This window comes from Telopea speciosissima, chromosome 3 (assembly GCF_018873765.1).
Source record: "Telopea speciosissima isolate NSW1024214 ecotype Mountain lineage chromosome 3, Tspe_v1, whole genome shotgun sequence".
Taxonomy (NCBI): domain Eukaryota; kingdom Viridiplantae; phylum Streptophyta; class Magnoliopsida; order Proteales; family Proteaceae; genus Telopea; species Telopea speciosissima.
In genome coordinates, this window is record NC_057918.1 from 53,495,555 (window position 1) to 53,509,657 (window position 14,103).

The window sequence follows — 14,103 nt, forward strand, 5'->3', positions numbered from 1 at the left end:
CAACTTACCTCGAATCTCTGACTAGATCAAATGAAGTCCTGTAACCCTTCACAGGGGTACACCAATGGATCCTAAGCCCTAATCCTAGGTGGCAACTCCATTTCATTTAATTGTATGACCCCCATCCCCTGATAAATTAACATACCCATTAGATGATGCATTCCTTCTCTCTCCAACCAAGGAGCATAACCCAAATCTTCTGAACCAAGCGTTGGAACACGCAGTTTCGGGAACGGATCCTCATAGTGGCGACTCCGCTGGGGATTGATGGATAAGCTTTCAATAGTAGATGCTACAGTTGAATGTAAGAATATTCTCCTTTCCATTGTTTGATTGATAACGTGTTTGGCTAACCCCTTTTGTTGTACTAACTGCATCATGCATCGTGTTCGAAGTGAAATCAAATGACGAGGGTACTCTCTATTATGCCTCTACCCCCGGGGAGGTGGGGCACATCATACTAAGTACTCTGAGATCGAATGATAGCCACTTCCTGCACCTCTATCATGCACACACAACACTTCATGGGAACACATAGCCCCGTAATTAGTCGTTGGACCCCATGAATAGTTATGGGTAATTCGCGGCGAAGCCATAACCCTTGATATTTACTGTATGGGTCTAGAATCACCGGCGAGGGTATTCGTTAGTGTGTCGTCGGGTACTTCGCTACCAAAAAAGGGCACTAGCTTGATTACTCTGAGATCACGTGACCTATTCCTCAGGTATATTAAAAGAACCACGTACCTACAATTTGTGACCACGAGTGATAGGTATATCGGTCTTGTTAAGGGTAACCTTGTTTTATCCTATCAGCCTACCTATTCCATGCATCATATAGGAAATCAGACCATATACGATTAGGATACGCCACAAACTAACATATTAGGGCTGAAAGCGAGATTCCAAGTGGTCTACCTTTCTTAATATGGATTGCCTGTCATAAGAAGGGGCTCTATCCATCCCTCGATAGTCCCTCATCAAAAATGACATATCCGTTTGGGCTAGTGTATCGAAAAAAAAATGTTGCCTCGATTTTCCCTCGAAGACTGATGCGCTATCCAGTATGGTACATCAATGACAGAGCTCTGAGCTTCCCGCGATACAAGGCATCCCATATTAGCAAATGATAGACCGCTGAGAGATTCTCAACTAAGCCGTTTTGTTTGTTGCGGTGTAACGATTCCAATTTGACCTAAACCATCGAACAACGAAGGATTTATGGTGTCACTACATCAATTCTGAGATTATAAGGGCCTTCCCTGATTAATCTTGGGTATCGGCGTAATTACACCATTAATTACATGAATAAGATGGAACCAAGAGGTCAAAGGCAAATTGTTGCACAGACTAACCTTGTTTGTATATATTTGTTTGTGTATATCTTCTAGTACAAATAAAAAGTATAAAATCATAAAAAATCTTCTAAAGTCCTAAAATAAGTTTTGTAAAGCACAATCCACGACAAGAGATATTCCTGCTACTCGTGTGGGCCCGTCATGATAATGGGCTAACCTGAGTTGGTCCAATTTGATCCCCAAAGGTCTTAATGACTTCCATTCCTCCACTTAGGCAGAGTCTAGTAAGGTCATCACCCAGTGTGGGCACCATGGATCCTTCAAATGTCAGCCCGTCAATTGAAGTACTGAATCAGGAAATGGTCAGCATGCGAAAAGAAATGGCAGAGATGAAACAGTTGGTCATGCAGATGGCGCAAAGCCCCGGAGAACCTAGGATGACACCGACGGTACCTAGGATGTAGCCCAAAGTCATGATAGAAGAAGAGGATGTTGTGGTTGTCAATACCCTACAGAATCCGCCTGAGACTGAAGGGAAAAGCAAATAAGGGAAAAGGTCGAGAAACTTGAGATTGCCATAAAAGACAAAACAGTTATGAAGCTATAAGATGATTTGGTTTTCTTTCCAATGGGAAGAATACCCGATGATTTCAAATGGAAGCTTGACAAGTTCGACGGAACTAGAGACCCCAAAGCCCACTTAAAAATCTTCATCACAGTGGCCAAGTCATGGGAACTCACAGAAAACCAAATGGGTCAGGCCTTCTTTTACTCATTAGTTGGATCAGCTCTGAGGTGGCTCACCCAGTTGGACCAGACTCAAACTCAAACCTGGTTGGCAGTTGTGAAGGCATTCACAAAGCAATATTCTTACAATACTGAATTGGATATCACACGATGAGAGTTGGAGACACTAAGGCAAGGGCCAAATGAAGGGTTCTCCAATTTCATCATGAGGTTTAGAGAGAAGTTTACAAAGATATGGAGCCGCCCAATGAAAGCAGAACAGGTTGAGATTGTTAGTGGCGGCGGATTCTCATGTAATCATAAAATTTTATGAGCATGCAAGGATCTCAATAAACACATTAATGTACTAACCTCAAGGGGAGGGCAAGGTCACCTAAAACACTCAAATGGTGTGTTCCTCCAAAGGAATGCAACACTTGAAGAAGATCTCCCAAGCTTGCTTCACCTCCAATGGCCAATAGTGCATGAGGAAGAAGAAGACTCTCTTTTTCTCTCTCTAAGCTCTCTCACAATTTTGTGCAAATTGTTCTAATGATTTTTAATCTATCATCATCAATCATCTTTGGCCTTAGGTCTCTTTATATATAGAAAGACCTAATTGAGGAGGTGGCAAACCTACAGTCCAGATTTAACCAAGTAGTGTGATCCTAAAGGGTAGCCCATAATATTATCCTAAATTGCACATAAGGATAAAACTTATTCAAAATTGCAGTAAAAGACGATCCTACCAAGGCGTAACCTGAAAAACCCCTTGTGGTAGGTAATTTTATTATATTTTCTCTCCACACTATTAACACCTATAATGGGCCATTGCAACCATGGAATAAATGTCACCGCTACAATTCCGGTCCATTATAATTTCTCACGAGAGTATGGAGGACTTTGATTGGCTATAAAACTCTTTGAAAACTCTTTTCCAAAATACATTGAATTTAATATTAATACAATAAAATACTCTTTGCAAACACTTCACAAAATACCAAGGCCTTGGATTTGGCACAATCAAATCCGTTCACTCTCTTTTTGGTGTTCTCCCTTTATGGGCAGTGGAAACTTTATTGAGCATCACATCCATAACTATTTATATTGTGCACACTGAGCGGCCGATATATAGTCAGTCCTTTCGGTAGACATCAACCATTGACACACAAAAAATGTACAAAACATAAATAAAATAGCAAGTGTCTCTCAAGTATAGAGAAAATAACTACCAGAGATTCTCGTTGCAGCTACAACTTGATGGTGAATAATTCGAAAATCCCTGTGGATCATGTTCAACACGAAATGTGCCTATATTTACATTTTGGTCCAATCACTATTGTACAAATGTAAAATATAGCAACTATAGAACAGATTGCCCAAATCTATCCGTAGTTGTGAACAAAATGGCTTGAATTGGGCAGATGCAATATACAATTATGACAAGCACATAATTAAATAAAACTAAATTAATTAATTTAATCAAATTAAATTGGGTTTAATGGACACATAAACGTTACATCCAACAATCTCCCACTTGTATATTAAACCCAATGTCCAACAGGTTTTATCCCCATGTTCTCAACATGTCTATTAAATACTACTGGAGTAAGTCCCTTGGCTAAGGGGTCGGACAAATTGTCTGCATAATCAACTTTGGCAATCGATACGTCCCCTCTTTGTATTATCTCTCGAATGAGATGATACTTGTGCTCCACATGCTTGTTCTTCTGATTTACTCTTGGTTCCTTAGCTTGAGCAATGGCTCCTTTATTATCACATAACAAAGTCATGGGGTCTTTAACGAGGTCAGGTACTACCTCCATGTCAGTGAGAAATTTTCTTAGCCATACCCCTTCCTTAGCTGCTTCACAAGCTACTAAGTATTCAGCCTCAGTTATGGAATCCGCCGTTGACTTCTGCTTTGCACTTTTCCATATGACAGCCCCTCCTCCTAGCATAAATATCATGCCAGATGTCGATTTTCAGTCATCTTTACCTGAGTGGAAATCTGAGTCTGTGTACCCTACTACTAATAAGTTATCTACACTATAAACAAGGAAATAATCCTTTGTTATTCTCAAGTACTTCATGATGCACTTAACAACTGTCCAATGTTCCTATCCAGGGTTTGATTGGAATTGACTAACCATACCAACTGCATGACAAATATCTGGTCTCGTACATAGCATTGCATACATGAGGCTTCCAATGTCCGAAGCATATGGAACCCCTTTCATAGTTTCTATGTCCTCAGGGGTCTGTGGACATTGTGACTTAGAAAGTGCTATGCCATGTCTAAAGGGAACGTTTCCTCTTTTAGAATTTTTCATTCTAAACCTCTCCCAAACTTTGTCTATGTAATTAGCTTGGGACAGACCTAAAATTTTACGTTTCCTATCTCTGACTATCTTAATGCCTAGTATATATGTGGCCTCACCCAGGTCTTTCATCGAGAAGTTGATGGAAAGCCATTTCTTAACAGAAGTTGGTATTCCAACATCATTCCCAATGAGAAATATGTCATCTACATACAGGACAAGAAAACAGACCGAACTCCCACTGAATTTCTTGTAGACACATGGCTCATCAACGTTTTGATCAAAACCAAACTCTTTGATCATTTGACCAAACCTGATGTTCCAGCTTTTAGATGCTTGTTTAAGTCCATAGATTGACTTCAACAATTTGCACACTTTGTTCTCTTCCCCATGGGAAATGAACCCCTCTGGCTGAGACATGTAAATGTCCTCATCAAGACGTCCATTCAGGAAGGCTGTCTGGACATCCATCTGCCAGATCTCATAACGAAGTGTGCCGCTATGGCAAATAAAATCCGAATAGATCTTAACATTGCGACTAGCAAGAAGGTCTCCTCATAGTCTATGCCTTCTCTTTAGGTATAGCCCTTGGCTACCAGCCTTGCCTTATATCTCTCCACGCTTCCATCAGCTCCTTTCTTCTTCTTGTAGATCCATTTGTATCCTATAGGCTTAATTCCTTCAGGTGGATCCACTAGAGTCCAAACGCCATTGGAGTACATGGAGTCCATTTCGGCTTTCATAGCATCTAACCATCTAGTTGCATCCACATCTCCTATAGCCTCTTGGTAGGTGCAGGGATCCGTGTCCGAAGTATCAGTGATCATATACTCTTCTACTTTGTTTGATTCCTTGCTAAAGAAAACCAAACGGTCAGGAGCCCTGATTGTTCTTCCACTGCGCCTAGGCTCTATAGGATTCATCACCGGTGATGAAGTTTCAATGGGTGGTGGTGTAGGGACCATCTGAGTATCCATGTTATCCAACTCTTGAATCACAACTGGCTCAGTTCTGGGTGCAATTTGGTCATCCTCGAGAAACATGGCGTGTTTACTTATAAACACCTTTTTCTCTGTTGGGTTATAGAAATAGTAACCCACAGTGCCTTTGGGGTAGCCTAGGAAATGGCATCTATCAGTCCTAGGTTCAAGCTTGTCTACATGCTGTCATTTCACATGTGAAACACAACCCCATACCTTAAAGTGTTGTAGACTAGGCTTGCGCCCTGTCCACAACTCATATGGTGTCTTGGGCACAGACTTGCTTGGAACCCTGTTTAGAATGTATATAGCCGTTTCCAATGCATATCCCCAAAATGACAAGTGCAGCTAAGAGTAGGTGAGCATGAATCGAACCATGTCTCACAGAGTTTTGTTTCTACGCTCTGACACACCATTTTATTATGGTGTGCCTGGTGTCGCCAGCTGTGATAAGATCCCCTTATCTCGTAAGTGGTCCAAGAATTCGTCAGATAAGTATTCAACTCCTCGATCGGATCTCAGGCATTTAATACGCTTATCTAATTGGTTCTCAACCTCGGCTTGGAACTCTTTGAACTTTTTAAAAGTTTTCGATTTGCGATGCATTAGATAAACATAGCCATAACATGAATAGTCAGCGGTGAAAGTGACGAAGTACTGATATCCCTGCCTAGCAGTGATATTCAGTGGTCCATAAACGTCTAAGTGGATTAAATCTAACGTTCCGTTGGCTCTTCCTTCTTTCTTAGAAAAGGATAACTTGGCCATTTTACCTTGTAGACACGATTCCCATGTTGGAAATGGTAGAACCTCTAGACTTTCAAGAGGTCCATCCTTAATTAACTTGTTTATCCTGTCTATCCCTATGTAGCCTAGTCTAAGATACCATAAATACGTTTGATTACCTGGAGAGTGCTTTCTTTTCATTACATTAACATTCATGCTGGAATCACCGGATTCATTCAAGACAGAATTGAGAAAGTAAAGGCCATTCAATTTAAAACCAGAGGCAATAAACTTGCCCTGAAGAGTAATGATCATATCATTATCAAATGAAACCTTATAACTATCATCAATAAGTCTTGAAACTGAAATCAAATTCCTACTAAATTCAGGTACGTGATAACAATTATTAAGTTTCAAATAACCAGCATTGCTAAAATAAATGAAAAAAGTTCCTACAGTTACTACTTCAGCTTCATCTCCAGTTCCAACTTTGAGGGTGATCTCATTCCTTCTTGTCCTTCTGCTCTCTTGAAACCCCTGCAACTTATTAAAAATGTGTGCGGTGGACCTAGAGTCCATACACCACATGTTAGTTGGTCCAACCAACATAAGAGATTCAGAAACAACAAAAGATTCAAAAATACCTGTCTCTGGCTTGTCATTCTTCAAGGAAGCTAGGTACTCTTGGCAGTTTCTCTTCAAGTGTCCAGTCTTGCCACAATGGAAACGCTTTCCTTTGTCAGCTTTGGCCTTTTTCTTCTACACTCCTCTATCTTTCACACTAGTTGACTTGCCTTTTTTGCTTTTCTTAGTCCTCTTCTTTTTCTTATTCTTTGAACCCTGAGAACTCTTCTCAATAACAAGAGAAACAACCTTATTTTTCTTAAGCGTACTTTTTGCTTCTATAAGCATGTTAGTAAGCTTAGAGATGTTGTTAACCACTACTTTATTCATGTGGAAGTTCAATATAAAGGAGCTATAGGCATCAGGAAGTGAGGCAAAGATAATCTCTATCTTGAAGTCTAACTCAAATAGAGTACCCTTATTCTCCAATCCAGAGAAGAACTTGGTAAGATTCATCATATGATCCTGGATTGTGGTACTATCATGCATCTTTGCAGAGAACAACACTGAGGAGATTTATTGGCGTGCAAGACGATCTTGCTTGCCAAAAGTCTGCTCTAAGTGTTCCGTCACATCCTTGGCCAATTCTAAGTCATCACATGAGCTTTGGAGGTTCTTATCAATGGAGCTAAGAATATAGGCGGTGGCCAGAGCGTCCTTCTCTTTAAAGGTCTCCCAAGCCACATAGTCGTCACCTTCAGTGGTGTGGGATAAGGGAGGTCCATCAGTAGAAATGACATGGTGGATCTTCTCTGCCTTCAGAACGAGTATAAGCTTTCGCTTCCACTCGAGGTAATTAGTCCTGGTCAGTCTATTGTCATTAAGTATGGAATTGAGGGCGGCGTTGTTGGTCATATTGATGGCAGTTAGGGTCTACAAATAACGTACAAGCAATTAATTAGCAACTATACCATCGAAATAATTAAGGAAACATGCATCACATTCCAATGGTAACTCATAAAATCAACATCCCTCTCAGTCAAAAATGTGAATTGGAGTCTTCTAAGCCTTTAATATGCATAGCTTAGCCTTTCGGAGTTCATTATGTATATACTTTGCTATCAATGCCCTAATATAAGGGTCGACCTCCAATATACTTTGGCCACCTGAGTGACAGCTTAGCCTTTTGGAGTTCACCGCACACTCAAGTCAAGTAGGTACCTATCTCCTCAAAACAATTCATGGCTCTTAGGTAATGCTGACACTCAGGCTATACCTATTTACTATGATTGTTTCTATCACGCCGGAGATGGGAGGATGCTACTTATCCACTGATCACTAAGGTTAGCCTTTCGGATTTCCCAAAGTGGTCTATGGATAGACCATTCTCTCATCGCGATAGGAGGCCACGGGATTTTAACCGTTAAAGATTCCCACACTATTACTTGCTTTACTTAGTCAAGGGTAATAAAGTAATTTTAACATTATGACGCATTAACCATGTTACTCCTAACCATCATACATCACATGCATCTAGTAACGCGCACAAGCAAATATTACCCTATGTACTAACATGTAGCAACCATATAAAGCAAATAAAGTAAGCACTAATATGGTATGGTCATGGGATTCTCGAAGGTCTTCAACTCCTTGAAACTTGAGAAGCTCCCACTCGATAACTTGTCTTCCTTGAAGTCACGTTCCTCTTCTTTCATCTCAAAGATCATCTCATGTCTTCAAGCTGTTACATCTATTGGACTTTAAAATTAAATTACATCTCATGAATTTAAAATATAGATTAAAATTTTACAACCATTTAAAAAACCTTGGGAAACCAATCCTCCAATTATAGGGCTGCCTAAGGGGGATACAACCATTTAGAATGGGGTAAGAAGAGAGGGAGGAAATTAAGAAGTGACATAAATATCAACCATCACATACTTAATCCCATGACCATTCTATGCTGCAAAACAAATGGTTAGATCAATTGTTAAAAATCAAAGTGTTAGTACCACATGAATCTCATAATCCCACTTTTAACTCTTTAAAAATGATTCAAGTATCACCTTTAATATCCAACACTTGGATATGCAATCTATACATGATAGGTAGGCATGTACTCAAGAAAGCATTGCATTCTCTATATTATCTTATAATAAAATGCAATGAGTGCAAAATTATGATTTCACACATACTTGTTTAATTACATAATTTCAAGAACTACTCTGAAATTTCTTTAATTAAACGATGTTAGAATGAAAATGCATTTCGGTTCTCATAAAACTTGATGTCCAATCAATTCTTAATTATTCACACCAAGTGGAACCTTACATTAAAAAATAAAATTTGCATATATTCATTCAAAACATTTTTTTTTATTTACAATTCGTCAGTCCATGGGTCAAACTCATGTGGGTCGGCCCTTGGTTCGGCCCAAGGCCGAACCTTGTGGGTCCCATTGGTCCAACCCATGTATTAATAAAGTGGGTCCCATGGGTCAATTTGCAATTAAATAGAATCCTATTTTAATTTGGACTTTCCTAATCAAGTTAGGATTCCTATTTAAAATCAATTTCCATTCATGAGAGAAAATAGTTAGAGTTTGATTCCAAATAGGAAATCAGAATCCCACTCCTTTTAAATTCTCATTATATTGTGGGCAACTTAATTAGATTTAGATTCTTATCCAAAATAGAAAATTAATTTAAATACAAGTTTCCTAATCTAATTAGGCAATCTTGCTCACAAATCCAACTTTTTTAATCTAATTAGGAAACTTTGCTAAAAATCCCATTATGTTCAAAACACAATTAAAGCATCTTCGAGCAATCTACATTAAAATAGCTTCAACTAGAACTCCATTAATGGAGCTTTAAAGATGGAATTTGACATGAAGAAGATGAACTTTTTAAAACATAAAAAATTTTAAAAATCATCATCTTCCCCAAACCCCATGAACCCTTTTTTTTTGTTTTTTTGAGATGCAAGGGCCGCTGCCCATGCGGCGCACAGCAGCTCGCTGGCCGCGGCCTGCAACCACGCGGTACGCAGGGCTGCGCCTGTGCATGACTGCCCGCCACATTCCTACTGACAAGCTGCCCAGCAGGCGTGGCTTGCAGGCCGTGCCTGCTTACCACGGTTGTCGACTGGCGGTTCCGGCTGGTGTGGCCTCTTCTCCTTTGTTTCATATATTGTCAACTTTGAATTTTGTGTACAATACTCAAAATTCAAAAAACTCAAAACACAATAATGGAGGAGGAAGAAGAAGAAGAAGATTGTAAGTTGATTTTGACACGTGTTTAATGAAGAACCTACGCTCTGATGCCAATTGTTAGTAGCGGCGGAAGCGATGGGATTCTCATGTAATCACAAAATTTTATGAGCATGCAAGGATCTCAATAAACACACTAATGTACTAACCTCAAGGGGAGAGCAAGGTCACCTAGAAGACTCAAATGGTGTGTTCCTCCAAAGGAATGCAACACTTGAAGAAGATCTCCCAAGCTTGCTTCACCTCCAATGGCCAATAGTGTTTGAGGAAGAAGAAGACTCTCTTTTTCCCTCTCTAAGCTCTCTCACAATTTTGTGCAAATTGTTCTAATGATTTTTTCTCTATCATCATCAATCATCTTTGGCCTTAGGTCTCTTTATATATAGAGAGACCTAATTGAGGAGGTGGCAAACCTACGGTCCATATCTAACCAAGTGGTGTGATCCTAAAGGGTAGCCCATAATATTATCCTAAATTGCACATAAGGATAAAACTTATCTAAAATTATAGTAAAAGACGATCCTACCAAGGTGTAACTTGAAAAACCCCTTGTGGTAGGTGAATAAATATTACATTTTCTCCCCACACTATTAACACCTATAATGGGCCATTACAACCATGGAATAAATGCCACCACCACAATTTTGATCCATTATAATTGATCACGAGAGTATGGAGCACTTTGATTGGCCATAAATCTCTTTGAAAACTCTTTTCCAAAATATATTTAATTTAATATTAATAAAATAAAATACTCTTTGCAAACACTTTACAAAATACCAAGGCCTTAGATTTGGCACAATCAAATTCGTTCACTCTCTTTTTAGTGTTCTCCCTTTACGGGCAATGGAAACTTTATTGAGCATCACATCCAAAACTATTTACATTAGGCACACCGAGCGGCCGACATATAGTCAGTCCTTTAGGTAGACATCAACCATTGACACACCACAAATGTACATACCATAAATAAAATGGCAAGTGCCTCTCAAGTACAGAGAAAAAAACCATCGAAGATTCTCGTTATAACTACAACTTGACGGTGAATAATTCGGGAATCCCCATGGATCATGTTCAACATGAAATGTGCCTATATTTACATTTTGGTCCAATCACTATTGTACGAATATAAAATATAGTAACCATAGAACAGATTGCCCAAATCTATCTGTAGTTCTGAACAAAACGGTTTGAATTGGGCAGATGCAATATACAATTATGACAAGCACATAATTAAATAAAACTAAATTAATTAATTTAATCAAATTAAATTAGGTTTGATTGACACATAAACGTTACATCCAACAGAGATGATGTTACACCCGTGCCCAAAATATACCCTAATACCCCGAATCAAATTAAACTTTTACCGATAGGTGATGCCATGATGCCAATGGTCAACACTTGCAACCTTGGACTGTAACAGTCAAGAGGAGGAAAGCTCGAATTCGAGGGTTGCATTCACACCTTGATGGACGATTGGACCCCACCATGGGCAAAACTTGAACCCTAAATTTTATTATACGTATCCCCTCGAAGTCTTGAAAGTGTGGGTCAAAGTTCCGTAACTTTTCTTATAATTTGGGCCCTTACAGCAGCAACGGAGTCACGAACGGACTCACCAGACTGGTTCCGTCCGTGCTGTTTCTTGCCCTTTTATTATATTTTTTTGTGGGACCCACACCCCCGTGTCTAGGACACGAAAAAGTAGGTCCTCGGACGAGATGGACTTCCACCCTTACCCTCTCTTTGTTTGTTGGGCCATGAAAGTAGACCCACAGGACTTAACTTAATTGAATAATGGGTTCTTTTATTTAGCTTGAGCCTAACAAGCCCTAAAACTAAAATGTCTTTATAGGACCTTAGGCTAAACTAAATGGGCCCTAACCAATTGGACCTAATAGGGTTTGTGAGCCTAGCCAAACAGGTCTTAAAGCCTACTTGAACTTAAAGGATCTTTAGCCTTGGGGGCACCTAGGCAAACAAGCCCTAAGGCCTTTTTATCTTTTAAAAGGGAGGGCTCAGCTCTAAACTCTCCCATCTCTCCCCCTCCAAGCCAAACCATGGAGGAGAAGAAGGAGAAAGAAAGAGGAATGGCAGGGCAAGGAAGAAGATGGAAGGGGAAGCAAGAGGAGCCTTGCTGCCTTACCTCCTCTCCTCTTGCTGTCCAAGCAAGGATTGAAGAAAAGAAAAAAAAGGGAAGGAGAGAGGAAAAGGTGGATCTTCAAGGCTGCCTGGAGTTGGGGTTTGAGCTCCACTCACCAAGGTATGTTTCCATTTCATGGTACCTCCCTCTTCTCCATTTATTCTTGGGTTTAGGTAGGTTTATTGGAGGAGGAGCTAACCTAGGGTTCCATTTGGGACTCAAGGTGGAGCTTAGTCCTTAATGACTATTAATGAAGACCAATCCCTAATGTCAGCTCCACTCATCTATGTGTGAATTCACCTAGAGTGGGGGTGAATAGGTGAAGGTAGTGGAATATAAAAACTTATGCGAAAATAAAAAAAGTTATCAATAAGAGACAATTAAAATTGCAAAGATAACACAATAATTTATAGTGGTTCGGCCAAAACCTGCCTACGTCCACTCCTCTCACCTTAGAGAGAATTCCACTAAAACAAATCTTGAGTATGAGCAAGAGAACTCGTACAAATCTTGATTGAGAGCAAGATGACTCAAACTACTCTTGATTCCGAGCAAGAGGACTCAAACAAATATATAAAATAAAAAATACTAAAGATTAGGATTACCTCAACCCTAGTAAAGTTTGCTACCTTTCAACTTTGAAGCTTAATGCTAAGTGAAGGAGCTTGTGAGAGAGTGTCCTTTGAATGAATGCTTGAATTCTCACATGAAAGTCACTTGTATTGGAAGATCTTACTTATGATTAGCAATGGTGTTTAGAGCTTTAAACAAGTGGATATTTATAGGTTAGATGGCTTAATTTAATTGAGAATCTAAATTAAGATCGGATTTCAAAAATCATATATAATCCGATATGCTGGATACCAATCTGGTATGCTGGATCACCTAATTTCCTTATTCAATAAAGGAATAACGGTCAAATTATAATAGCCTTTTATTGATTCAGTATGCTGGATTATGATCCGGTATGTCGATTCATGATCCAGTATGCTGAATTACAATCCGGCGTGGGCTGGAAGGCTACTTCAAGCAATTTTCTGAGATTGCAACACTGATCCGGTATGGATCCGGTATGCATTTTCACCAAATTTATGCTAAAATTTGTTAAGTCCTTTATTGGACTTACTTAGATGATTCCAATTGGGTTTGGTCACATGGATTGGGTTTAATTTAAACCTCCTAAAGTCCATCTAAATGAATGCATGCATGTGTGTGCATTACATCAATTGTGACTTTAAATTATGATACAACTAGATATAAGAATAAACAAGTTCTTGAGGTCTTGTATCTCAAAGAGTTGTTTGAATAGAAATCTTGATAATTGTCCTTTACTTCACAACATTCTTTGAAATCTTTATCTTGGTACATCAAGCTTTTACATGCTCCCCCTTAGTTGATGCTCATCTCTTATGAAGTCTCTCTACACAATATAACACAGGTTAGTACAACTAACTTATTTGTTATCATCAAAATCATAATGGGTGATGTGTGGAATTTATCCCAACAATCTCCCCCTTTTTTGATGATGACAAATAAATAGTATCAAATGATATAAAGATATAATATCAGGATAATTTATGTTCAAAAGATAAACTACAACTTTATCTCCCCATTTCTCTCTCCTTTTGGCATTATCAAAAAGTGGGGATAGAAAGAAAAAACTTAATAAAATTTTGGTCTCCATTGTGTGTTGGGTCCATCAATGATAGTATCATACCTTTCTCTTGGTCTCCAAACCATTTGGTTAGCATTTGTATTTTGATTCCCATACCAATTTGGGTATGATTGGGGGTTCCAAGATCTTTGCACCTTAGGTGAAGTTCTAGTAGGTCTTTGCACCTTTGGATGACTCCTCCTGTTTTGACCATTGTAAGGTCTTCTAGGATGGTGGAAGGTTTGTTTCATGTGATAACATTTCCAGATGGTATGTCCCTTCTTGTTGCAATTATTGCATACAACAATTTGAGGGATATAGGGAGTCTTCCCTTTGGGATTGGGTTTGCTAAATTGAGGGCTCTTCTTTCTTGAGTAACATTCTTCAAGAGAGTGTCCTTTCTTTCTATAGTAGTTA

General features: G+C 39.2%; 1 protein-coding gene across 1 annotated transcript; it reads right to left on the bottom strand.

Annotated features, from left to right (window-relative positions):
• Window positions 1-6,810: 6,810 nt before the first annotated feature.
• LOC122655282 lies at window positions 6,811-7,164 on the bottom strand. The gene has a single exon (XM_043849487.1). It carries the CDS (start codon window positions 7,162-7,164, stop codon window positions 6,811-6,813), a length of 354 nt encoding a protein of 117 aa, XP_043705422.1.
• Between the last annotated feature and the right edge of the window lie 6,939 nt (window positions 7,165-14,103).

Bases quoted from the DNA above. Each gene is read 5' to 3' on its own strand.
- LOC122655282 (XM_043849487.1), bottom strand. From the start codon at position 7,164: ATGCATGATAGTACCACAATCCAGGATCATATGATGAATCTTACCAAG.